The sequence below is a fragment of the Protomyctophum bolini genome (assembly GCF_963924005.1).
Source record: "Protomyctophum bolini genome assembly, chromosome: 12".
Taxonomy (NCBI): domain Eukaryota; kingdom Metazoa; phylum Chordata; class Actinopteri; order Myctophiformes; family Myctophidae; genus Protomyctophum; species Protomyctophum bolini.
In genome coordinates this window covers 32636753-32662359 of record NC_137873.1, presented here as the reverse complement: position 1 = coordinate 32662359, position 25607 = coordinate 32636753, and the positions used below count along the sequence as shown (strand labels likewise).

The 25607-nt window shown below is 41.6% G+C and overlaps 1 protein-coding gene across 1 annotated transcript; it reads left to right on the top strand.

The window, feature by feature from the left end:
* Window positions 1-3619: 3619 nt before the first annotated feature.
* Window positions 3620-25377, top strand: LOC308326429 (cysteine-rich secretory protein LCCL domain-containing 1-like). The gene is made up of 15 exons (XM_080779311.1): window positions 3620-3842; window positions 5509-5824; window positions 10832-10950; window positions 11749-11881; window positions 13040-13155; window positions 13419-13519; window positions 13946-14116; window positions 14848-14908; window positions 15928-15994; window positions 17688-17818; window positions 18128-18171; window positions 18275-18347; window positions 20412-20481; window positions 20938-21071; window positions 22215-25377. The coding sequence occupies exons 2-15, from the start codon at window positions 5567-5569 to the stop codon at window positions 22264-22266; spliced, it is 1530 nt and encodes a 509-aa protein (XP_080635437.1). The 5' UTR covers window positions 3620-3842; window positions 5509-5566; the 3' UTR covers window positions 22267-25377.
* Window positions 25378-25607: the final 230 nt, after the last annotated feature.

Here is a 25607-nt window from a genome sequence, read left to right as displayed (position 1 = left end):
TGACATCATGCCAGTCGAAAGCAAAGTAGCAAACACTACGCTAGTGCTTCATTAGTGCTAGGTGGTGCATTTTTTTAAAACCCGGTGCTTTTTCATCAAATGTATGTAATATAATTGGTTTATGAAATTAATTCAGAGGTGTAAGTATAGTGGTATACTGAGGTAGCAATCATTTTGCTACGTGTCCTGCAGAGGGCATCATTGCTATGCGAACGGTTTTGATTGTTAAAGCTGATAGTCTGTCTTATATTATGGAAATGACCAGTACAGTAGTGTTTCCGTCAGTCACTCTGGTTTGATTCTGGCTGGCTGTACATAGTTTTTGATTAGCAAATATGTTATACTTGTTTCAAAAGATTTCTCAAATCATTGTAAATAATAATAGCCTACATTCAATTGCCATGCATATTTCTGGTGGTATACTGAAAACTCTCAAATTGCCAAAAGGATGCCCTCAAGAGAGTTGAGGGAGGATCTAGGAGGGTCCTATCTGAGGATCTGAGGTTGCACACAGGCTTATGGGGTTCCAGAACGTCTGTGATGTAACTGGGAGTTATAGTCCATGCAGGGTTTTAAAAGTGATCAATAAAGGGGATGCTGACCCGGTGACCCCCCTTGCACACATGTCATTCATCCTCTCTGCCCTTGTTTTCTTGTATGTCTAATCTTAAAAAAACCCAAATATGTACGAGCTGCGTTCGCTTCCGCGCGTCTTACTGGTATAGTATAGAATAGATCATTATGCTCCAGTCCTGGTATTTAGTATGTTGATGGCATATAGGGTACTCTATGAAATATGGACAGTGATAAGCACATTTGACCATGGAAAGGAAGCCATGCACATCTGGTGGTGAAAGATAAAACTGCTCACGTTTTAGCTGTAAAGACCCCTGCTGTTGCTGGCACAGTATCTGACAATCTCCAACAGACAACCACAAAAATGAAGCTATTTGTTCAGCTTTGTATGAGGATTTTGTTGTAAAATGAAGGTCAATGTTTTTTGGTTTGTTTTTTCATGTGATGCATGGATGGAAAGCAGCTCTCTCACTTGAGATTGTGGTTAGAACCAGCAGAGACTACACATACCATTCATGTAAATTTTAAGATGGTATGGTATGTTACAGGCAAAAGGGAATGTGCTTTTTAGTTGCCAGTTTCCACTATGGGACGGCTTGGTGAATTCAATTCTTGCAGTACCCACATAAACCCTTGCGTCCCAATTCTGGGGTGAACATTAGGCGAAAATGGCAAGAGATTTGCTATACTAGACCTAGCAGTGGACCTAGTATAGACTACTTTGTCAACTAAGAATAATCAATCTGAATCAGTGTAGCTGTAGCACATGCAATATTGAATTTGCCCAGTTCAGTCTGTTCATAAAGCTGAAACAATGGGATAGAATTCTAAAATGAGCTAGTATCATTATCATTAGAGGCATCTGAAGGTTACTAATGTGACCCCCTCTTCCCAAAAAAAAGGGGGAAAACTCACTCACTTTATCTGCACAAGACGCTGGGGGGCAAGTGAAAATTATTATTATAATTATTTGCTGAATGCCTAGCCAGCTGGCCAGCATTCCCCTGGTGGCGTTTGTGCCAGAAGTCTATTTCAGTACCAAACTACTTGTATTCTGCTTGTTTGTACAAGTCACAACTTAACGTCCAGTCAGCTAGAAAATAGTCGAAAAGTTGTTTCTGCACAGCAATGTGTTGAGGGAGGCCCAGCTGTTCTGTGTGTGTGTGTGTGTGTGTGTGTGTGTGTGTGTGTGAGAGAGAGAGAGAGAGAGAGAGAGAGAGAGAGAGAGAGAGAGAGAGAAAATTGCATTTCATTGGGCTGTCTGTTGACTGTCTACCTTTCCAGCTAAGTGGACTGGAAGGATAGCCAGACCCACAGGACTTGTGGGTCATATGGGGTGATGTTCTCAAACTTTCTGTCTGTCTTTTATGCATTTGGATGATGGATCGATGTGATTTGAATTTGATGTTATTAGGTGGAGAAAAACAAATGTACAGAATTTCTGTTCCAGCTAAAGACTATCTTTTTAAAAGCCCTGGGTAACTGGGTTACATCATGACATTAACAGAGCTCCTGGCCTACTGTGCGTTCCTGTGCGTCCGTGCATCACAGTTTTACCTTCAACATTCATCGACTGCAGCGCTAAAAAAATAATAATCAGGATGTTATACTGTGTGCCATTTACCAAAATACTCCTTCCATGTACCCAGTTCCCTGCAATTTAACACAGGGGTTTTCATACTGTTTCTCAGGGGACCCACATTTCCAAAATATTTTTTCTTGGCTCCAAAGAGTATGGGGCTTATATATGCGCAAGCAAACACACAATTCATCCTGTTTTAGGCTTCTAACTAATAGGCTGTTAGAGAGTAGCCTATTGTATGGACTTTGGAAGTGTGGTTGTCAGTAACTTTGGATCTTGCTTTTGTACAAATTTCATTTTGGCACTCTTTCTTACCTCCCAGTGACCAATCCTGATGTTCGACAGGCAACCTCAAGTACAGAGACCTTGTTCTGCTCGGTGTGTGCTTACCTTATTAGTTTTTACAGTAGGCTATGTGTGCCTGGAAGGCAAAAACCCCCCCCAAAAAAACAGGAATAACTACAAAGAAACCAAACTCAGCTTTGGACCATGTCAGTATCTATCTACATTGGCCTACCTGATAGTTGAGAAAGAGAAATGTATAACACACACAGTCACACACACTGACACACACACACACACACACACACACACACACACACACACACACACACACACACACACACACACACACACACACACACACACACACACACACACACACACACACACCCTACCCACACATACCCACAAACCTTCACAAATGTTCTAGTGTATGTAAAGCAGCAGTGTGTGTGCCCGATGGCAGCTGAATTAGTGCTTTGTGGTCATGTCCCAGAGGAACACTGGCCACCCTAGTGGCTGTGGCCACTGAAGCTTATTGGTGCAAACCATTCTCACACACAGTCACGAGAAAGCCTGACATGATCTCAGTCCAGTTCAACTTTCGAGATCAAGGTATATATACTACAAACAGTGATGGCTCAAATATATAGCCTATGGGCAACTTCTATATCAATCTATTAAATAAGCATGTGTCTCACAAATACATTTATACAAAGCCCATTTAACTTGGTGCTTAAAACTAAAGCAGTTTTAATTAGACCTGTTTACACACTGCCAGTGCCAGGCAGCATTTTTGGGGGGAATTAACTTGTTTGTCCATGGTTTCCTGTCAATTAAAAAAAGACAACAAGCAAACAAACAAGCAAGAAGCAAACAGACAGAGCTAGATGTTCATTTACATAACATGAGTGGGCGCTCTCATAAACCTCCAACGTTTACCTTCACGTCATTTCGAGTAGGATCAAGTTCAGTGCCTCAAAAAATAGGCCTATATAGACATATAGTTCAACCCGAGAAACCTTCAGAAGTCCTATCGGGCTGCCGGGATGGGGCCGGGGGCAGGGGGCGTGGTCCGCCGCGCTACGCATCGTTGAACCCAAATTTGGCATATAAACGAAAAAGAGCAGCGCTCATGAAGCCACAGTGCACTGAGTGACCTGAGGAATTCAACAGGTACATACAGCTCTCCATGGTTGCATGCTGGATGTATACTAGGCTACTATAGAAAATTGATTCCGTGCAATAGATAGCGCTCTGTCAAACTGATGGGATGATTTCACAAGTTGATTTGGAAAGCAGATAGGCTTATTTTCCTGAATCAAAACGCGGTTGGAGCTGGGATTGCGCATCTTGGAAATATATTTCACTTCTGTGTGGTCGACACGTTGTCTTGTCACAGGTAAAGAAAACGATTTTTTTTTAAATTCCGAGGTCATTTTTTGCAAAATAAACAAAAGCAAAACTTACCTGCGTGCATTGGACTGAGCCGTAGCGGTAGCCCACGCATGCGCATGAAATATTGCATGTGCCCAACAAAAATATTTTTCCAATGACCTAATGTGTGAAAATGTGTATTTACACAGGGCGCACTGTGTAGAAATGTGTGGACCAGATATGCTCCCATGGGGATTACGAGACTGTGAAATGTTTTCTTGTTTCTGTCATTTTGAAGTCCCTGGGCCATGGCCCTATGATAAAGTTATTAATTTACTCTCTGGTGGTGGCTCACCTCACCTGTAAGTAATAATATCTCTCACCTCTCTCCTGCCAACTTGTGTAGAACTTGTAGAACAGTGGTTCACAAACTTTTTCATGTCAAGGACCCCCAAATTGACACTTATTAGCCCGCGGATCCCCATTTAAAAACATATGCCAGCTAGGGACCCTCAATCCCATAAGAGAAGTTTTTACGGCTCTAGCAGAGATTCTCAACCCACTTAATTTCAAGGACCCCCATTTAATGGCATATTTCTATCTCGGGGACCCCCATATTGTAAAATCACTGTTAATTTTACTCTGAGATTGACATTGCATTTGTACACTCTCATGAGTTACAGACCCATAAGGGTCCATTTGGTTCCAAACTATCATTTAGCTGGGGACCCCCACGAACTCCCTCAAAGACCCCTGGTGGTCCCCAGACCCCACTTTGGGAACCCATGATGTAGAATATAGGCTACATTTCAATTAAAGTAGCCAGGCCTACAGGTCAATACAAAAACTGCTACGAGGATCAGCAGGTGACGGGTCCTCCATTTCAGTTGTCTATCTATTGATTGCCTGGCACTGTCATAAATAGCCTAATGCACACATTCTGAAAAGACCATTTGAAAACACATTACTAAAAGAGACAATGCTCTAACACGAGATGTATTGTTAATTTATTGTCTCCACCAGGCCGAAGGCATGGGGAGAGAGTATGTTTTACACTCCGTCTGTCAGTCTGTCAGTGTGACTGTGCGTCTGTCCGTCCGTCCATCTGCGTACAGCTAATCTCCGGCACCGTTGGCCATACCAAACTGTGCACACACACTCCCCGGATGCCACCAATGAACCTCTGCACCAAATTTTCCAGAACGGCATCTTATAGCACCACCAGGAGGCCGACTTTTGTAAAACACATTTATTGATATTACTCCTCTAGATTTTGTTCTAAAATCCCGCAAATTGTTACACAGTATCTCTATAGTTATGTGCTCAAGTCGGATCTGTCCGATATTTCATATTCCATCCTAATTGGCTAACATTGGCTTTCAAAGTTTGCAGGATTGGCCCGTTTTGAATAAAAAGCCTCAAATCATGAACGCAGCGTGCAATTTACGTGAAATCTTTTGCGCACTTTCCTACTAGGCTGAAGAATATATCCCACCCTTTTTTTTGGAACAAAATGCCTCAAATCAAGTGTAATTGTAATTATACACATATTCCACACATCATTCTCGTGGCCTTCCAAAGTTACAGTCATGATGCATGTGTCCACTTCCCCAGTTTTTCCAGTTGAGAATGCACAAATTGAAATTGTTGTACGCAGCATAACGTTCCACCCACTTCTGTCTTCCTTTCAGGTAACAAAATAATAGCATCCAGGATCCTTTCCGATTCCACCTTAATTGCACGTGAAGCATGAAGCGTGTTCCTCCTCTTTATCTGGGCTGCTGGAGGGTGAGCGGGTTGCTCCTGTGTCTGGCCCAGGTTGTCTTCCCCGACGCCACACAACTGGAGTCCATCTTGGACAAGTACAAGGACAAGGACGATGAGTGGTGGAGGGCCAGGTCCAGGGGGAAGAGGGCCATCACCGAGGGAGACATGCATCTCATCCTGGACCTGCACAACAAGCTCCGCGGCCAGGTCTACCCCCAGGCCTCCAACATGGAATACATGGTGAGTCATTTTTGTTATTAGGTATAGCTCGATGGACGGTATTCTGCAAGACACTAGGCCTATAGCATTTTGAGGTTATTGTTACGTTAAGTGTTCATGATACATCCTTGTATTGTCTGGCGTCAGTGTCATACCATGTATTTAGACTTTTATCAGACACTCTTGAACGACAACTGCAATGTCAGAATAACTGGACACAAGGTAACACACGAAAAGGGAAATAGTCTATATAGAAATACTAGTAGAGTTAAAAAAAAAATCATGCTTGGGAAGTGAGGCATCCCTCACTTACCACAAGTGTGATTTCTTTTACTCTTATCATCATTCATCAGCATACATTCCGTGCTCAGCCCATCAAATCATCACAAATGTCATTCCGGACAATAACGTTTGCGTCTTCACTTTTCTGCCCTCACTTTTATCTTCAATATGTACTTTGCTCAGCCAATCAAATCATCGCTATGGGGTGATCAGCCAATGTTTTGTGTTCACACAAACAGACAAAGCTGGGCATACATGTAGGAGGGGCTATAGCGCCCCTCAAAAACAGCGCGTAACTCAGATACCAGGTAAACATCAAACCTATAGCATCTGTCCAATGAATATTCTCAGCAAGGAAACAGTAAATGTCTATCTAAATCTATCTAAATCACAGAACATATTCAATTTTGAACAAGAAACTGCATCTGCATAGTTTAACTACCGGTCGCAAGAAATGGGCGACAAGAAGGGTTCGAGGGATGCAGAGAAACAGAAGTGCTTTGTATTAACAGATTCTATCAGCTTGATTTAAAATAACATTTATTCATTAAAATAAGCCCAGGGTAATAGCTTTAAGGCTATAATAGAGGATCAAATGTCATCATCACTCCACGCCTGTGTTATTCAACCAAACAGACAGAATTCATTGGTTCACTTAAGGATACCCAGGTCCAGTGACACGCCCCTTGGTGCTTGGACAGCTGTCATGTTCATGCCAGTCTACTATTCTATTCTACTATTCCCCATTCCCTTTCAGAAATAGAGTCCAACTCTATAGTGCTGCTAGAGGCATGACTTCTGCCAGATGAGGGAGGCTTGACACTCTGCCCTTAGAGCTCAGATTGATCAAAGGCGTAAGACTCGCTGCCAAGCAAGAAAACCACGGTGCCTCTTCCACCGCTGAGTGAGAGAGTGAGAGAGAGAGAGAGAGAGAGAGAGAGAGAGAGAGAGAGAGAGACCGAGAGCAAGACTGAGACTGAGAAGCAAATCCACCACTCCTAGTCCTCTCTATGGCTGTCTGCCTGCCCTTGCTAAACCCTGGCCCAGTGCCAGCTCTCACCCCCGCAGTGTTGTCCTGCCCTTCACCTCAACCATCATCCCATCCTCACCCTGTCTTTCGCTCCAATCATTTCTTGCTCCCTCGTTCTTTCCCTTTCTTAATCTTCAGCCTCCCTGGCTCCCGCATGCTTGCAAGCCCCCTTTTCACCTCTCGCCAGTGCCACTCTGTCTCTCTCTGCATCTCTCTCTCTCTCTCTCTCTCTCTCTCTCTCTCTCTCTCTCTCTCTCTCTCTCTCTCCTTGCACTCCCATCCTCTCTCTCCCCATCTATCCCAACTCACTCAAACCTTGGCTGCGGAGAATGTTATCTTTTATTTGATCCGACATGGATTTCATTCGGCTGCTGAGGTGGTGAATCTATTTTGGCCGCGTGGAGCGTCACTGTTTGAAGTGTGGGGTAGAGCAGTGTAAATGTATGTTATGCTGCACACACTAATCCAGTGTTTCTTTAGCAAAGGTATACTATTACTGATGATAATGTGGTGGTAAGGTAGGGTTGTGCCAAAGAAGTCACTAGAATATTTGGTTTTCAGAGTTCATGATGTGGAAAGCAGGATTCTGTACCTCACCTTGCCTACGGTACATGCTTTTTTTTCTCCTTCATTTTTGCGATACACTTGGCATTAAGACGGTTGGCTTACTATCTTTATAACCACTTAAGCCCTATTTTATACTTTGTCGGCATCACATGGTGAAAATAGCTGATCTACAAGCTCACAATATGTTGCATCGTGAAGTTTTTCAATGGTGTTTGAACATTTTGGATTAATGACAGACATGCGGGGGAGGGGGGGGCTTAATGCTCTGTGGAATGCAGAGGGAGATTTGCAGTTGTTACTGTGATCTTTTTCTCTAGGCAGGTGGGCAGCTCATCCTTCTCTTTGCTGGATAATTGACCATGACTAGTAAGGATGGCATGGAGAAAATAATGGGCTGCCAGTGCCAAGGGGTATTACAATCCACACTATTTTGCTGGCAGTCAAAGTTGGAGCCCCATCTTGAATACTATGCCAGCCTGTAATGATGCAATGATGCAAAGACTACTTCTGTTGAGACGTCAACTGTAAAATACAAAAAAAATAAAAATACTAAAGTTTGACAGATTTCAAAGAACAAATGTATTTCCAATGGGACCACCTATACCACAGACGAAAATAGCAGATTGGAGGCTCACAATTCGTTGCAAAGCTTGTAGATTGGCTATTTTCGCAGAATGTTTTTGTCTATCTTTTCAGAATGTTAACCCACTATGACATGCTCAGAATAGGGACGCTAAGGTCCATGTGGTTAGCAAGTGTGCATAATGACTGTATCACATACAGAAAAACACTTAATGTGTGTTGATGGCTTGCCCTGTTGGATTTTGTCCAAAGCACTACAGGTGCAAATATCACTCTTACAAGTATGTGACTATGAATGAGCCGAGAACCAGGACCAAGGCCATAGCAGTGAATGGGCAACAGTGTGTTCTGTATTTTGCTTTTTACCAAACATATGGGACACATTATAGTGGCCATTCAGTACTCTCTGTAGCATTATTCTATTAGTTCTGATGTGTGATAGGCCTAATGCAACTGAACAGCATGCCAACAGCACACTGGGCCTATTCTTTGTACCCCCAGCGAATCAGCGATCTCAACAGTAACTTCACTTTGCAGCTGCATTAGAATTCCTTAAAGCCTCATACACATGCAGGTCTCCTTTGTTCGAAACCAAAAGTGTGCAAATAGTTTCCAGGTCTTTTGACTTCAATTGCGTTTGATTTTGTGTACAGTTGACGCAAAGAAAGCAAGTGGTTTTACTGTAAAGATGGACTCATAACAATGAGTCTCTGTTACTTCAGTTTTTTTCCCCCTTCTTCTCTTAAGAGACCAAAACTAACTGGTATGATGAAACCAGCATGGTTAATGACAGTATGCTTCAATGACAAAGAAAAACGTATTTACTGGAAAACGGGAAAGGTTTTAGCTGGAGACTGGAAAAGATATTTGCAGAGGAAAAATATATTTGCAGTTGAAAATGTCAAAATGTGTTGTCAATGGAGCATAAATCAGACTTGAAACCAAGCTCTCCATCTCTCTCTCTCTCTCTCCCTCTTTGTGGTTGCAGAGCACAAGTGTGTGAATCTGTGTGTGTGTGTGTGTGTGTGTGTGTGTGTGTGTGTGTGTGTGTGTTTGATAGGCGTAGCCTAGATTTAACTATACTATGTTAAACTTGAAGTGAGGCATGTGTTAAATTACAGCCACCATGACCATACTTCACTGAACAGAAGAAACACAAACTTTACATTAGGCATGAACGTGGTGTGTGTGTGTGTGTGTGTGTGTGTGTGTGTGTGTGTGTGTGTGTGTGTGTGTGTGTGTGTGTGTGTGTGTGTGTGTGTGTGTGTGTGTGTGTGCGTGTGCGCGTGCACTGATCAGAGGCAAAGCAATGGTCACCCAAAATGTTGTGTTTGTTGTCACGATTTGTCACACTGCTGTAGCATGTGTGTGCAGTTCAGTTTTTTTGGTGTGACTATTATATATTATATTATTATTATATATAAAAACCTGAACCGTGTTTGTGCCAAGTTTGGTACTGTATGGATCAGAGCAACAATGCGCCTCCACAAGTCTGGATGTTATGTTCCATTCCATCCTCTAACTACTTGGCAATTTTAATATATGTCTTGTGTTTCCAATATACACTAGTCCACACCCAGGGATGTGCACACCCAAACTATGTGCAGCCTTGACAACTGGCACTGAAGATCCCATTGTCCACTGCAAAAATGATAACAAACAGCTTCATCCATCCATCCATCTTCAACCGCTTATCCATAGTCAGGTAGCGGGGGCAACAGCTTGAGTCTTCCCTCTCCAGATCAACATTTGTAACTTCCTCCTGGGGGATCCTGGAGCATTCCAAGGCCATTGAGTCTCATCCGTGGTCTGCCCCGGGGGTCTCCTCCCAGTGGGACGTGCATCGAGGACCTCCTTTGGGAGACGCTCGAGAGGCATCCTAACCAGATGCCCGAACCACCTAAGCTTAAATAATTAAAATAAAATAAAATGCACGAGAATGCATGAGAGCCCATGTACCCCGAATTATCCTTATGTCACTGTAGCATGCTGAGTGTTGGTTGTTGCTGACACAATTGAACATACATGCCTAGATATTTGTGCACCACCAGGTCTATACAGTATACGCTACGTGTGGCAAGCCTTGGGTCTGCAGCTTGCCATGTGTTTCAAGTCCATTATAACTTTTCATCTTTGAGCCAGTTGCCCAGTTCTGTCTCTCTCTGCTGGCATTGTGTATGTGTCATTGTGTCACCCACCCTGAGCCCAGGTACACCATGCTACTAAAGAGGAGAACTCATAGACACGCTCCCAATCCCATCTACCATATAAGTCAATATAATCTACACAATAATCAGCTAAATTAATACAAAAAATAGGGAGAATAGGAATACCATACCACTATGGTGAAACAGTACAACAGTGATTCCAGGTACGCAGTGTTTGGAATTGGAGGGTGTATGTTTTACCCATTATGTTCCCCAAGATCAAAACTGCACTGTGACACAAATGCAGGCTCTGGCTGTGTGTTGCACACAGATAGATACAGCTCACCCAGTAATGATGACAGTAATACTACTGATTTATATTGTGTGTGTTTGTGCATATGTGTGTTGTGTGCTGTCTAGATGTGGGACTATGAGCTGGAGAGGAGTTCGGAGCACTGGGCACACACCTGCCGGTGGGAGCATGGCCCAAATCACATGTTGACACAAATAGGACAGAACCTTGGTGCACACTGGGGCAGGTCTGTATGCACTGACGCAAAGTCAAATGAGTAATACCACAATGTACAAACGCAAACACTCTGTTACGAATAAATGTCCTGTCTTCAAAATGTTACTTTTTTGAGTCATTTGAGTTGTATTGGCATGAAAATATACTTACAGTTTTTTTAATTTCTCAACCATATTATTGGATTAGTAATGAATTAATGTGTTCATTACTGTATTTAAGTGCAGTACTTTGGTAAATGTACTTAGTTACTTTCCAGTTATCTCCCCTAGCCATTTTCCTTTCCTTTCCTTTCCTTTTTTTAGTGGCTCCATGCCCTTCCTATCCAGTAACATCCTGATAGTTAAATGAACACTCAGGATTTTATTGTGTACTGCTGTAGCTCCAGTGAGATCAGTGTTCTCATTCCTCTCCACTATAGAGACATTTCAAAAAGTATTTATTTAAAGACCTTTTAAGCCTCGTACAAAGCCAACTGGAGTTGTGACAAATCATGACAACAAACACAATTCTTCGGGCCGAACAAATAATTAGAAAGAAGAAGAAAACGGCACGTTACAACACTTTTTTTTTGTTGTTTTTCTTCTTTGTAATTATTTGTTCGGCCCAAAATGTTGTGTTTGTTGTCACGATTTGTCACAACTTGAGTTGGCTTAGTCCGTGGCGTAAACGTCTTTAAATAAATACTTTTTGAAAAGCCTATGGAGAAAATGAACGGGGAATTCACTTCTGGGTCATCATGACTGCGATGCTCTAGTCTATAGGGGCCGTCCTCCTAGATTTCATCAGTGTTCCCATTCTTCTCCACTAGGGACCGTCCTCCTACATTTCACGTACAGGCCTGGTACGATGAGGTGAGCTACTTCAGCTACCCGTATCCCCAGGAGTGTAACCCCCACTGCCCCTTCAGGTGCTCCGGACCGGTGTGCACTCACTACACTCAGGTAACGACTGCACTTCAGGCCACTTTTCAACTTGGGGTCTGGGGACCCCCATTGACCTCATGCAGACAGCGGCCATCTTGCCATTAAGCTAATGGCACGGTGGCAACTAGCCGCAATTTGCCATTGACAGCCCATACATCCAAACAGAAAAGTCCTATATCTGATTGTATTTAACAACGTCAAACTCACCGTCATTGCAGCTTTACTCATGAATATCCTCTTAGGATATCTTATCTGCATAGTGTTTGTTTCATAAAAATCCACCATAGGCATGTTATGAGCTACTTCCTGTCAAGAAATTCCTTGCAGGTGATTATTTTTCTTCTAAGTGTCAGAGTTTGGAAGCGCTCGCTTTCAGCAAAGCAACGTTGTGCTGCCTCCTGCATTATGTGCAAATTCAAAACAGGTGGTGCGCAGGGCCGTTGAGCATTTCCAACACTTCTTTTTGTTTCTTGACAGAAAGTAGCTCATAGGCATAACATATCTACGTTGGATTTTCATAAAACAAACACTTTGCAGATAGAAAGAGGATAATTCAAGCTTTTCATACAGCTACGTGTTGGTGAGTCTGACGTCGTTTAATACAATCAGATAGGACTTTTGTGTTTGGATATATGGGTTGTCAATGGAAAACCGTGGCTAGTTGCCAGTTGCCACCCTACCATTAACGTAGTGGCAAGATGGCTGCGGTCTGCATATGGTCAATAGGTCCAGGTCCACTTTTATTCATCTGCATCTGGTACTGGGTGGCATGTCATCATTGGTGTGCAGAAACCTTTTATCTCCGTATTTCATCTATGTCTTGTCATAACTTTATGTCAAAATTATACTTGGATTATACTTGGATTAGAGCAAAAGTAACAACATTTAAGATTTCACCTATAATGAATCTGATATGCCAAAACCCAGAGATAGACTTAACCTCTTTCAACCTGGCATCCCAAACTAGGGATGCCAGGTTGAAAGAGGTTAAGTCTATCTCTGGGTTTTTATATTTAGTCAATGAAAAGTAGAGCTTTCATGCGACTAAATTACTGTATAACCATTGGAGAACTGAAACAGGTTCTTGTAACAGTTTTCTGCCTGACACACAGTGACAATGTGAGAAATCCACAGAGAAATGTGAGAAGACTGACTTTTAAACTGTTTGGATTTTAGATGGTGTGGGCAACCAGCAATCGCATTGGCTGTGCTATCAATGTGTGTTACAACATGAACGTATGGGGGATGATCTGGACCAAAGCTGTGTACCTGGTGTGCAACTATTCCCCACCGTAAGACCTGGCTTTCCTATAGTAGATCAAACGAATCACAAAAATCATGTACTGTAGTTCAGAAATGCACAATGATTAGGAATTGTTAGACGCCTACTTGTTGACCAGTAGTGATATAATATACTGTATAAATATCTTTCTCGGCCAAGCAGGCACATTGTTTTGTTTTAAGAGTGGTAGAAGTTTAGTCTCACACATGGGAGACCTGGGTTCAAACTGTTGCTGAGAGTGCTAGAATTCCTGTTGTGGTTGTGTGTTTCCAGTGGGAACTGGTGGGGTCACGCCCCCTACAAGCATGGAGCCCCCTGCTCTGCCTGTCCATCCAGTTATGCAGGAGGCTGCAGGGACAACCTCTGCTACAAAGGTGGGTTTGGGTCAAGCCAAACATCACTCAATGATGTTTTCGCACAACTGTATCACTCAACGAAGTTGCAGTTAAACATCAATTATTTCCGTTGAGTGACACAGTCATGTGGCAAAGTACCGGTATGACTTAGTCTTTACAAATACAACCTTGCATGTCATCATGATTTTCTTTTTACAAAATATTATATTATATTGCTGTGGGGAGGAAACCACCTAACTCAAAATGACTATAAACAACATTAAACTGCTGGCCAAAAACAACGCCCAGGGACACTTTTCACACATTTTCACGCGCACGTGTGACTGTGTGTCTATTGGCGCTGCCGTACGTTTTTCAGAAAACTGTCACGATTCTGGATTAAAACAATTACATTTGTTACATTTTTAGACATTGACCTCTCTGTCTTGCCCCTTTCGTCATCAGATGGGGGTGTTGAGAGGCGCCCTGCTCCAGAGCTGGAGGAGAACAATTTCATTGAACCAGAGTCTGACCCAGTGAGGGACAGGGAGCAGGCCCAGCCCAGGAGCCAGTCTCCAGAGCCTTCAGCTAACCAGCACCTGGAGAGGAACCAAGTGGTCAACACAGAGCAGATGTGTAAGAATCATGGCTCACAAGACTTTATCTTCAAAGAGGAAACATTTATCAATTTACAATTTAGGAATTTAGCAGACACTATTAAGCATTATGTTGTACTTCAGCTATTGAAAAATAGCAGATCTACAAGCTCATAGCGCGGCACCGAGTGCCGCGCTACAAGCTTGTATCTTTTTTAAATCGTGAAAATGTGGCCCAAATGTTTGAATACCGGTATATTCTTTCAGAGCGAACGTTTTTAACTCAAATCTTTGCTTCTGGGTGGTCCCTGGAACAACATATTTTCAGATGGGGGTCGGCGGCCAATTACATATATTTTTGGGGGTCCTTGACATGATAATGTTTGAGAACCACTGATATAGAAACAGGTTTTTCAGATAACTGTCAGGATTTAGAAGGCATTTGTAGAATCGATCTCAGGTCTAAATGGGTTTTAATCCAGTATGATTTACAGTAAGCAAGAACAACACATGGTAATACATCAAATACAAGAAGCATAAGCAAGCTAACCTAACGTCCGTCTAACAGTGGAATATATCTGAAACTATGCTATCAAATCAACATTTTATGGAAGAGTCCTATATATTATTAGTTTTTTTATCACATATACGTGTGTGTGTGTGTGTGTGTGTGTGTGTGTGTAAAAATAGTAATTATAGTGAAAAGAAATAATAATTTATATATAAATATACAATATTACTAATGACATGAACATGTGTTATTTATTTCAGGCCAACAGGTGGAATGTGAAACAAAGCTGCGAGATCAATGCAAGGGGACAACCTGTAACAGGTACGCTCTAACGAATACTTTTAACCAATATGTGACCTGCATCCAATTACGATCCACTTCAATATGTACATCTGAGATAGTGTCAAGTAATATTTCTGTCCTGCTGTCCCAAAGTTATTAGCGCAGCCGTGCCCGGCAGCCGGCGAGTTCTCAACAGGCCCGAAAATGAAGGCCCGGCCCTACCTGGGCCCTAACTGGGCCCTAACTGGGCTGGCATGAGGCCCTCCTGGCCTTACTAATTACCACACATTGTACGCCCTACCCGGACGGAAAACATAATACAAAATAAAAAAATTCCATATATGGGCATTCCCATATATCGGCATTCCCAGACCTGTTGTTTCAGCTTCTCCCCCTCATCAGGGTAGACATTACCAGGTTAATATGGTCCAATACAAGCACTTAAGTGCATTGAACAAATCAACATAATTCAATGAGCAAAAACTAACTTAACTGTATACCAAGGAATAGTTTAAGTAGGATTTGAAGAAATCAACCAGACAACTGTAGTTGATTTCAGAATGGTCCCGCTCGAGTACTTATTAAGACCAAAGAAAGTTGATAATGAAACTCCAGTTCTCAGGTCTTTGCACTTGCTTCCTGTCTGTCAAATGACCGACGTACTGTTGATTTGTAAAGCATTCGGTGGGTTTAGGGCCAAAATAAATTTCTGACCCTCTGCTACATTATGACCTGTCAGGTCATCTGGGACAGGTCTGCTTTCTGTACACAGAATCAAAACTGTGGAGAAGCAGCATTTAGTTTATATGCACCACATATTTGGAACAAACTCCCAGAAAATTGCAGTTGCTTGTCAAACCTGAAGACCATTCTATTTATTGCTTCCTTTTAATTAAAAAAAGAAAATACATTATTGGTCTGCACTCTAACTTTATTCTATATGATATGTTTTATTTGAATTGTCTTTCTATTCTCTTAACTTTAATAACTATTTCCCTTTTTGTTGAAATGTGCTACAAAAATAAGCTTGCATTGCCTTCACCTATACTTTATTTTAGGTATGAATGTCCACCTGGCTGCCTGGACAGGCCAGGAAAGGTTGCTGGGACTGGATATTATGACATGGTAAGTTATCATTTGAGATTTTAGAAGAAAGAAAAAACGTGATGTATATAAAAAGAAAATAACTACAGTTATGTTTGTAAACGGAACATAAAAATGCTGGTATAACACAGGCTAGAAGAGGAAATCCTCTTATTATAGTGGAAGACAATGTAGGACCAATATAGTAAAAATCACACTCATGTGAAGTGAGGGGCTCTTATCATCATACATCATCATACATCACATTCTGTGCTCAGCCAATCAAATCATCAACAAAGTCATTCCGGCCAATCACTTTTGACGTCTTCACTTTTCTTCCCTCACTTTTATCTTCAATATGTACTTTGCTCAGCCAAATCATCGCTATGGTGTGATCAGCCAATCATCAGCCAAGTTGGGAATAGGAGGGGCTAGTGCCCCTCAAAAATATGGATCCCACATTTTGTGGAACTGGAAAGTGCCCAACTTGGAATGCAACAAGCAAGTAATGTATTCACTAGGGATACACTCATTAAAATGTTTTGAGTTGACACAACCTTTTTGTTGGAGAAATGTCCTTGATCCAAAACAAAAGAATATTCTTCCTAGCAGCAAACGTCAATAAATAACAATATGCCTGTCCGGGAGACCTAGCAAAAGCATAATTTAAGTTGATAAGAACACCAGAGATAACAAAGTTAATTTGCAATACCGGACCAATAGCTCTGGGCCTTCACACAGGACCAAAGGCAATTAATCTCCAGTCTCTGTTTGCATTTAGCTGAGATGAGATGAGATGAGATGAGATATACTTTATTAATCCCAGAGGGGAAATTGAAGTGTTACAACAGCAAAGTGCATAGAGCTAAAAACTAAAAACCTACTGGACAGACAGAAAAACACAAAACAGACACAAGGGACATAACCACACAAGACCAGGACCATATGGGTGGGGGGGCAGTTCTTAATGCTTCTATGAATTGCGTAGTCTGATGGCAGTTGGCATAAGGGAGTGTCTGTAGCGTTCCGTGCGCATCAGGGGGACAGCTAAGTGGGGACGTGCTGGCATCTATTTCTATTTCTAGAGCAGGTGTTATATGTATATGATGTAATATCCTACACTGGGTGGATTTGGTTTGATTGCAAATAGAAATGTCTTTAGTATAAACCCCCATTTTTTGCCAATGAACATCATCAATTGAAATGCCTAGATCTCTCTCCCAAGCCTGCTTAGTAGCATGGCAGATAGATCTCTATGAGGTTATATCTTCCCTTCTTCTCTGAAGTTCTGCCTCAAAGCAGACCAGAGGTAGAAAACTGTCATTCCCTGATGTCATCGCTAGGGACACATGCATCCGTAAGCAGGAACTGGGGGTGGCAATGTTGTCTTTAGTATCAAACGGTCTAATTTGTATATCTCTGAACAACTCAGATTTCATTAACCCACAACACTGCTGAAAGGCATAGATTTAAAGACTAGAAATAGCTATACTATAATGAAATAAACTGTAATTCAAAGTATGTACACATCTCACAACTGGGATGATTGTTGCCTACATGCCTTGGTTATGGGCAGAAGGGGGATAGAAGACATTCATTCCCCTAACCCCCTGCCCGCACCTTCAGCTAGCATGGGGAATCGAACCAACCACCTTCTGGTCAACTTACTGCATTTTGACAGTATACTGTATATAGTACATCACGTTGTCTTTATTATTTCTGTCCCTGTCTTTAGCAATCCAGTGTGTGTGGAGCTGGGTTACATGCTGGCATTATTGACAACGATGGTGGCTGGTTGGATGTGACCCGACTAGGCAGAAAACCACATTTCAGCAAATCATACAAGAATGGAATTCAGTCTATTGGGTGAGGAGGACACATTTATTTGGTTCAAATTTTGAGGGGCGCCAGCTCCTCCTATACACAGGTTTAATGTTTGTCTTTAGTTCAATGTTTGTTTTGTAAACGCATTGACAATGAAGGGAAAATGTACGTCATAATGTGTCATTTACGTCATATTGTCTCTTTATTGTTAATGGCGTTTAATGTTTGTGTTTGCACCGTTTGTTTTACATCACCTAATCAACATGAGTTAGACTTTATATTAGTGCCCCTCACTTCACACAGGTGTGGTTTTTTTCAGCACCATTTAACTTTTTTGTTTTTCATTTACAGGAAAAACAGAAGTGCAAATTCTTTCAAAGTAGCCACAGTGCCTGGTAAGAAAGAAATGCAATCAGTTGCAAAATACACTGTACCATATTAATGATATAAAGTGTATACCGGTATATAAAATAATTTCTTCTTGTATTTCTTTCCCAGTCAAGGCAGTGACATGTGAGACGACTGTGGCAAGTTTCTGCCCTTTCAAGAAACCTGTGCGGCACTGTCCAAGGTCTGGATCTCTTTTTATCTATTTCCTATTTGATCTATTTCCACTTCTCTTGATAGAACCAAATCAGGCTGGGTAGGGGAACTAGGAGAAATCATATCGGATGAGACGTGGAGTCAAGCCCTCTCTCAACTAGTAAATGGTAGTACCCGATCATGTGCCAGGCTCAATTTGATCCAACTCAAAGTTCTACACACCGTTGTCATTACTCCTACAGATAGAATGTATACCAGTGTTGACGAGTGTGATAAATGCCACATATCTCCAGCAAATTTAACACATGTGTTTTGGTCATGCTCTCGATTAACGCAATACTGGACTCCCATCTTTCGGTCCCTATCAGAAATGATCAGCACGCCCAGGCGGTGGCGTAACCGTCTGGGCACCCGACTGGTAATCCAGTCGCAGTGTGCCGCGGGTTCGACTCCCGAGCCCGACACGGCCTTTACTGCATGTCTTCCCCCATCTCTCTCCCGTTTCCTGTCAGCCTACTGTCTGTCCCTTCAAAAAACCAATAAAAGGCGTAAGCCGCAAAAGAATATCTTAAAAAATAAATAAAAATGATCAGTACAACCTTACTTCTCTGTCCTGAAGTGGCAATCTTTGGTGTACTCCTTAAAAACAACAAAGCTCAGAACGGTATAGCCTTTCTATCATTATTCGCTCGACAGAGAATCCTCTCCTAAACTGGAAAGACCTTTGGTTGAAAGATGCTATGTTATTCTTGAACCTTGAGAAAATTAAATATGCCATGCCATGCTCTCCAGGAGGATTTACTTCCTCCTGGGGTCCCGTAATAACCTAGATAATCTGTCTTTCGAATGCCTCATAGGGCTTTAGTTTATCAATGTTGGTATTCCCCTCCTACTCCACACACCAAAACCATTCCCTTCCTTAACCCTTAACCCTCTAGTTTTTCCGTCCCTCATTCCTTTCCTCTTCTTTTTTCTCTCCCCTTTTCTTCCAAAGCAAATGTTTGTACTAATTTCTCATCTCTTTTTGCCATTCTTTCTTAAAACACTAGTTCTTATGTCATCATTCACTCTTCAAAGTCAAAGTCAAAGTCATACGATTTGTCACACACGTTACCGCAGTGAAATTTGTTCTACGCATTTGACCCATCTCTTGGAGCGGTGAGCCGCAGCCAAGGAGCGGTGAGCTGCAGCGTGCGCCGCGCTCGGGAATCATTTGATTAGTAGATTTGCCCCCCAATCCAACCCTTTGATGCCGAGTGTCAAGCAGGGAGGCACTGGGTCCCATTTTTACAGTCTTTGGTATGACCAGGCCGGGAATCGAACCCCGACCTCCCAGTTTCAGGGCGGACACTCTAACCACAAGGCCACTGAACTCTTTTCTCTTTTTGAGTGGTGCAACCACTCCAAGGAACAGCAATGTCCGTGTTCACCTATGTGTTCACCTATGTGTTCACCTGTGTTGGTTAATGAGCACCAGTATGAGTACCAGTAGGGGCACTGTTGTGCAGAAACAGAGAGAGAGACAGTGTTGCACTGTTGCCTGCTAATGAGAGAGAGCGAGAGAGAGAGAGAGAGGAGGGGGGGGGGGGGGGGGGGGGGGGGGAGAGAGAGGGGAATTGCACCACTCGGTTCACACGGGTGTGATTTTCTTTTTCATACCTTTCTTTATTGCCAAAGTGGCTATTTCTTTTTTTTTACAAATACATGTATGGTGAAACGAGAAGGTGTCAAAGTTCAAAGTGGGAGGTTAGGGGATTGTTTTGCTTTGTTTTGTTTTGTTTGTAACTGTCTGCATTAATTTAACTAATTTACATTATTCTGTTGATATCTGTTTAGCAAAACTCTGTAAAATAAGAAAATGTACTGCATTTTTCCCTGTCTAAAACACTCTTCTATGCTGGCGTTTCATTCATGTAAAGTGGAGAGCTTTAATAATATCCAAAACAACACACAATGTTCCATATGAGTAGTTCCATATGAGTAGACATGTCATTTTTGTTTTATATCTAACTGTGCAATCAGTCCATATTACCCACTGTACGCACTGTACTGTAAATATATTACTCAAATTACCTCCTGGTCTGTTATTTAGGATGTACTGTCCCAGGAACTGTTTGCATGAGAGTCGAGCCAGGGTCATTGGAACAAAATTCTATTCGGATGTAAGTTCTTTCTTGTTGATTGAGTATCCAATGATCACACTTGATTGATAATCACTGAATTATTACCTATCGTGTCCATGTTTAATCATTTGACATAACCTTGGTATGAATGATACATGATACAACATAGTTTTTAAGTTGAGGATGTGATATATTGGTATTGCCATGGTATTACCACAATATATTAAAGCATCTATTGCAATTGTTTGCAGTTAGCAACAAGAATCAGCTCTATTTTAACCAGATGATTTATGTTGCTAAACTAGCATACTAGTGGGTTATCCTGATTATGCAACAACATCATTGTGTTCAAATGGGGAGTTTTTACCATATTATGATAATTTATTTCCTATCATTAATTGATTTCATGCCAAATCTACATTATGTATTTTCTAACAATCTTGCACAAAATGTGATATGTGATTTGGCTTACTGTACTGAAAATGTCTTTTCCAGAAATCCAGTATATGTCGAGCAGCCATCCATGCTGGGGTGATTCAGACTGAATCAGGAGGATATCTAGATGTGATGCCAGTAGAGAAGAGGAGCCAGTACAGTGGCAGCTATCAGAATAGTATCACCTCAGAGAGGTACCTCAAAAAGAATATTTTTCTAAGACAAGTATTCCAATTATGGATGTCCCGATACCTCAATTTCTGTGTTAGACGATACCAGTGTCGTGATCTCATGTTGTGTTTATAGTTATCTAGCTACAGTATATATCTCGTGTTGTGTTAATAGCAGACTCACTTAAATGTGCACTTGCAGTTTGGGCAACTCCAAAGCAAACTCCACATGTCCCAACTCCCAACATTTTATTTACCTGCCATAGTGTCAACCCCAGCTGTGTCGGATCAGTGGTTAGACTGGCATATTCACCGATACCGATATGACAAATAAGGGCCGATCCGATAGAAAATGCATATTCTTTGCCCTTAGAGCTGTAGCGAATCCAAGTCTGGATTTTCTATAAACAACCAGCCACCATGAATTACAATGAACACGTATGATCTTTAACTCTTTAACACTAATGTGGCTATACTTTGTTTGAGCTTGTATCAGCAGAGGCATTTCTCAATCTCTCACACGCACGCACGCACGCACGCACGCACACACACACACACACACACACACACACACACACACACACACACACACACACACACACACACACATTAATGAATTAATGACCTACTACAGCAGTGGTTCCCAAACTTTTCAGGTCGAGATCCAAAAGAGAGATTAGTTTAGTTAGTTAGAGTTAGATTAGTTTCCCCGGAACCCAAACTAGTGAAAATAGCAGATCTACAAGCGCACAACGCATCTCTTCATGCTGCGTTGTGAGCTTGTAGATAGGCTATTTTCACTACTTTACGATTATTATTACTTTTCATTCATGGAATTTCTTGTGTTCAAATGTATAACATTTTAAGGGGAAATTATTTTGACATGTTTTTGTTTGTTTTTTTTGTAGGAAAAAAAAATGTTTTTTTATACTTGAGTCATGACCAACAACACTTACACTGTACACTTTTTGAGGAAACGGTGTACTACAGTATAGGCCTATGTTTGAACCAATTTAGTCAGTGCTAAACCTCTTAGCCCTTTTTTTATATTTTGAAAACGTTTTTGAATAGTTCAAATAGACGATCTACAGGCTCTAATAGTGTTGATGTAGATCGGCTACTTAAACAATTTTAATGTCTAGATGACCCCATCTCTCCCGTCTCCAGCCTGGTGAGCCCGACGGGGGGAAAGGCCTTCAGAGTGTTTGCAGTCATCTGAAAAGTCCAACTCCTGACAGCAGAGAGCCCATCAAACATGGCTACATCACATTCAGCAAACCCGTTCATCATCATCTCAAAATCTGCAATTATACAGTACATGCACGACGGAACGTTTCGGTCTCTGACACTAAAAACTGTTAGCCTGGCCTTTATTCAAGGCCAATTGTGTCACTATATGGCCAAAATAGAAATTAGTCATATATGTAACAGCCACGCAGGAGATATACAATTATAAAACCGTTTGTATTTGATAATTTTGATAATTCTACAGCGCTGGTTCCCAAACCTTTTAAGCCCTAACCACACCAAAGGGTCAGGAAGGTTTTAGCGTTGTCCCTGCGGTGTGATATGTCTTGTTGCACGTTGACCCACGTCGACCCTAGTGATTCAACGCGTGGAATTCAATGGCCCAAACCACACCAAAGGGTCGAGACGGTTTTAGCCTTAACTCCTTGCAACCGTTTGGACCCAAGGAGTTGCATGGTGACCCTTTGGTGTGGTTAGGGCTTTCGGCTTTCGACCCAAAAAAAAAGAAATCCCTGGGACCCAAACTAGTGAAATAGTACATTTACAAGTGCACAACACGGCGCAAAGTGGCACGTTGTCCATTGGCTATTTGCACTACTTCTTAAACATTTGTTTTGTAATTTATGGATATTCGTAATTCTTTTGTAGACTTCTTCATGAAATCACTGGAAAGAAATCATTGAATTTTGTTTTTAATTCATGAAAAATGTGGCTTTTTTGGAAATGTTCTTTTGAAAGGGTTTTGAAATAATAATAATAATACAAATCTAAATGTAGGAAACCAAAAAATAAAGGGACCCATAAAAATGTGTCTGCGACACACAAATGGGTCCCGACCCACTGTTTTGGAACCAGTGATCTACAGTATTAAGTACAGTATTTTTCTTGTCCATCCATGCAGAACAATTTTGCCCCTTTGAACACCATTATCTTGTCTCTCTTGGAAGACATTTCAAGAGTGCTTACATTAGGGAAGTAGCAGAGCAGTCCTGCCTGAAGACCAGGATAGCCTAATAGCCAAGCCTCTTTTCCAAGACTAATTTCCTTTGATCTCCATCCATCCATCTTCAACCGCTTATCCGTAATCGAGTCGCGGGGGCAACAGCTCCACCACAGACTTCCCTCTCTAGAGCAACATTAGTGACTTCCTCCTGGGGGATCCCGATGACGTTCCAAGGCCAGTGAGTCGATGTAATCCCTCCATCTGCACCTTGGTCTGCCCCGGGGTCTCCTCCCAGTGGGACGTGCATCGAGGACCTCCCTAAGGAGACGCTCGAGAGGCATTCTAACCAGATGCCCGAACCACCTAAGCTGGCTCCTTTCCAGGCGAAGGAGCAGCGTCTCTACTCCGAGTCTCTCCCGCGGGACTGAACTTCTCACCCTATCTCTAAGGGAGATGCCAGCCACCCGTCGGAGAAACTTTTGTTTGGGTTCGAATCCAGGTGGATACACCTATATTTGGGATACCTAGACATTAACTCTTGTTATAAACTACAATTCTGATCAAATCTCGCCCCATTTAATTATGCCACCTCACACAATTTCAGAAAACATAGGCTTCTTCTGCGCTTCTCGTGTTGAGAATTAGGCATAACATGTTATGTCAATGGGCAGCAAAGTGAGACATCACACAGCTTTATAAATGTATCCAGATGTCACCTGTTGACATGATGTTGCACTGTGATTACCGTAGTAGGCTAATGCTAATGTAATTCCATTCACATTGTTCTACTCTCAGCGTAGTTGCCCCCCAAAAATGTATGGTGTAACATAACAGTGCAAGTAATATATCTATGGACAACACACCAAGTCCAAAGACACCATGTATATTTTTGTACATACGGTTGTTGTAAATAATATTTTAACATTTGATCAAATACTGTATTGCTATCGTTGTCCTTTTCACTTAAAGGATGAATATTTCTAGCACAATACCAATTACAGTAAAATCCCAATTCGGAGGATGGCAACACAGCTTTTGCATGCACATGATATGTTCTTCATTCAAGCTCTTTTTTTAAAGTTACATATTCGTTTCAATATATTCATATTTATGTAAACACTGTTTGTAACATAATGATGTTGTATTTTATGCTACATGTGATCAGCTTTTATCATTGGATTTATACAGATTACGCCTGGCTGGCCAGGTCTGTGCATGGCAGAATTACATAAAAAAAGAAGAAAAGAAATTCTTAATATGCTTAATTTATTTTCAGAAACACTGCCACATTGATCAATGCGAACAGTTGTGATATTACAGGAGTCATTATAATAATAATAATAATAATAATCTTTATTGTCCCGAAGGATATTTGTCTTCACAATCTGTTCAACAGTTCAACACCCACATCAAAACAACACAGAGCACATAACACCAAGACAGTACAAAAAAACAAAACATGAGGTCCCCACAAGCTGTGTACAGAACCATCCTATCGGCGGGGCAGTTTGTTTAATGCCGCGATGGCTGAGGGGACAAAACTCCTACTAAAACGGACCTTTTTCCATGGCAAGGTTCTGTATCTTTGTCCAGATGGCATGAGGTTAAAGAAACGATACAGAGGGTGGTCAGTGTCATTTGATATCGAGAGTGCTAGTCGTGTGATGGCGTTATTGTTCATATCAGAAAGTGTGGGTGTAGGAAGTCCGATGATTTTGGAAGCAATACGGGTGATACTGAAAAGTTTGTTCCTGTTAGGCATGGACAGTATGGTGTAGAAACATGCAGAACAGTACAACAGAACAGGTTGAATAATGCTTTTGTACAATAATAGCAGAAGATGAGGAGCAACAGATAATGATCTTAGTTTTCGGATTACATGGAGTCTTTGCTGAAAGCGTGACTGGATAGATGTAATGTGTTGATCAAACCTGAGTCTATTGTCCAGTGTGAGTCCAAGATATGTGAAACTGTCTACCTGTTCTATTGTTTTACCATTAATGAGGAGTGGGTTAAGTCCAGTGTGGGTTGTTGTTTCAATGACAGCTATTATCAAACAATGCAGCTTTGTCGTGTTTTGTTTAACATAACATCCCTGTAGATCATAAAGTACTACCTCACACAATATTCTATAACGTTTATGCTCTGTCCATCATTAAAGTCTCGTAAAAATTATATTACTGTCCTTGAATGATGTAGCATATTTGTCTTAGTTTACATTGTTTCATGTTACAGTTGCTTTCAGTTTTCAGAGGCGTGTGGCAGAAGCTATTTTAATATCTGCTCTCTTCCGGAAAGGCCTCAGAGGAATTTTGGCTTTCACATTTCAACAACATCTCAAATTCGGCCATGAATCAAACTTTCAAATT

What these genes read in the sequence shown, in the direction of transcription:
- LOC308326429 (XM_080779311.1), top strand. Translation starts at nt 5,567, where the DNA reads ATGAAGCGTGTTCCTCCTCTTTATCTGGGCTGCTGGAGGGTGAGCGGG. An exon ending in GGTCAACACAGAGCAGATGT is followed by an intron (nt 14,117 to 14,847) that starts GTAAGAATCATG and finishes TATTTATTTCAG; the next exon opens with GCCAACAGGTGGAATGTGAA. An exon ending in AAGGGGACAACCTGTAACAG is followed by an intron (nt 14,909 to 15,927) that starts GTACGCTCTAAC and finishes ACTTTATTTTAG; the next exon opens with GTATGAATGTCCACCTGGCT.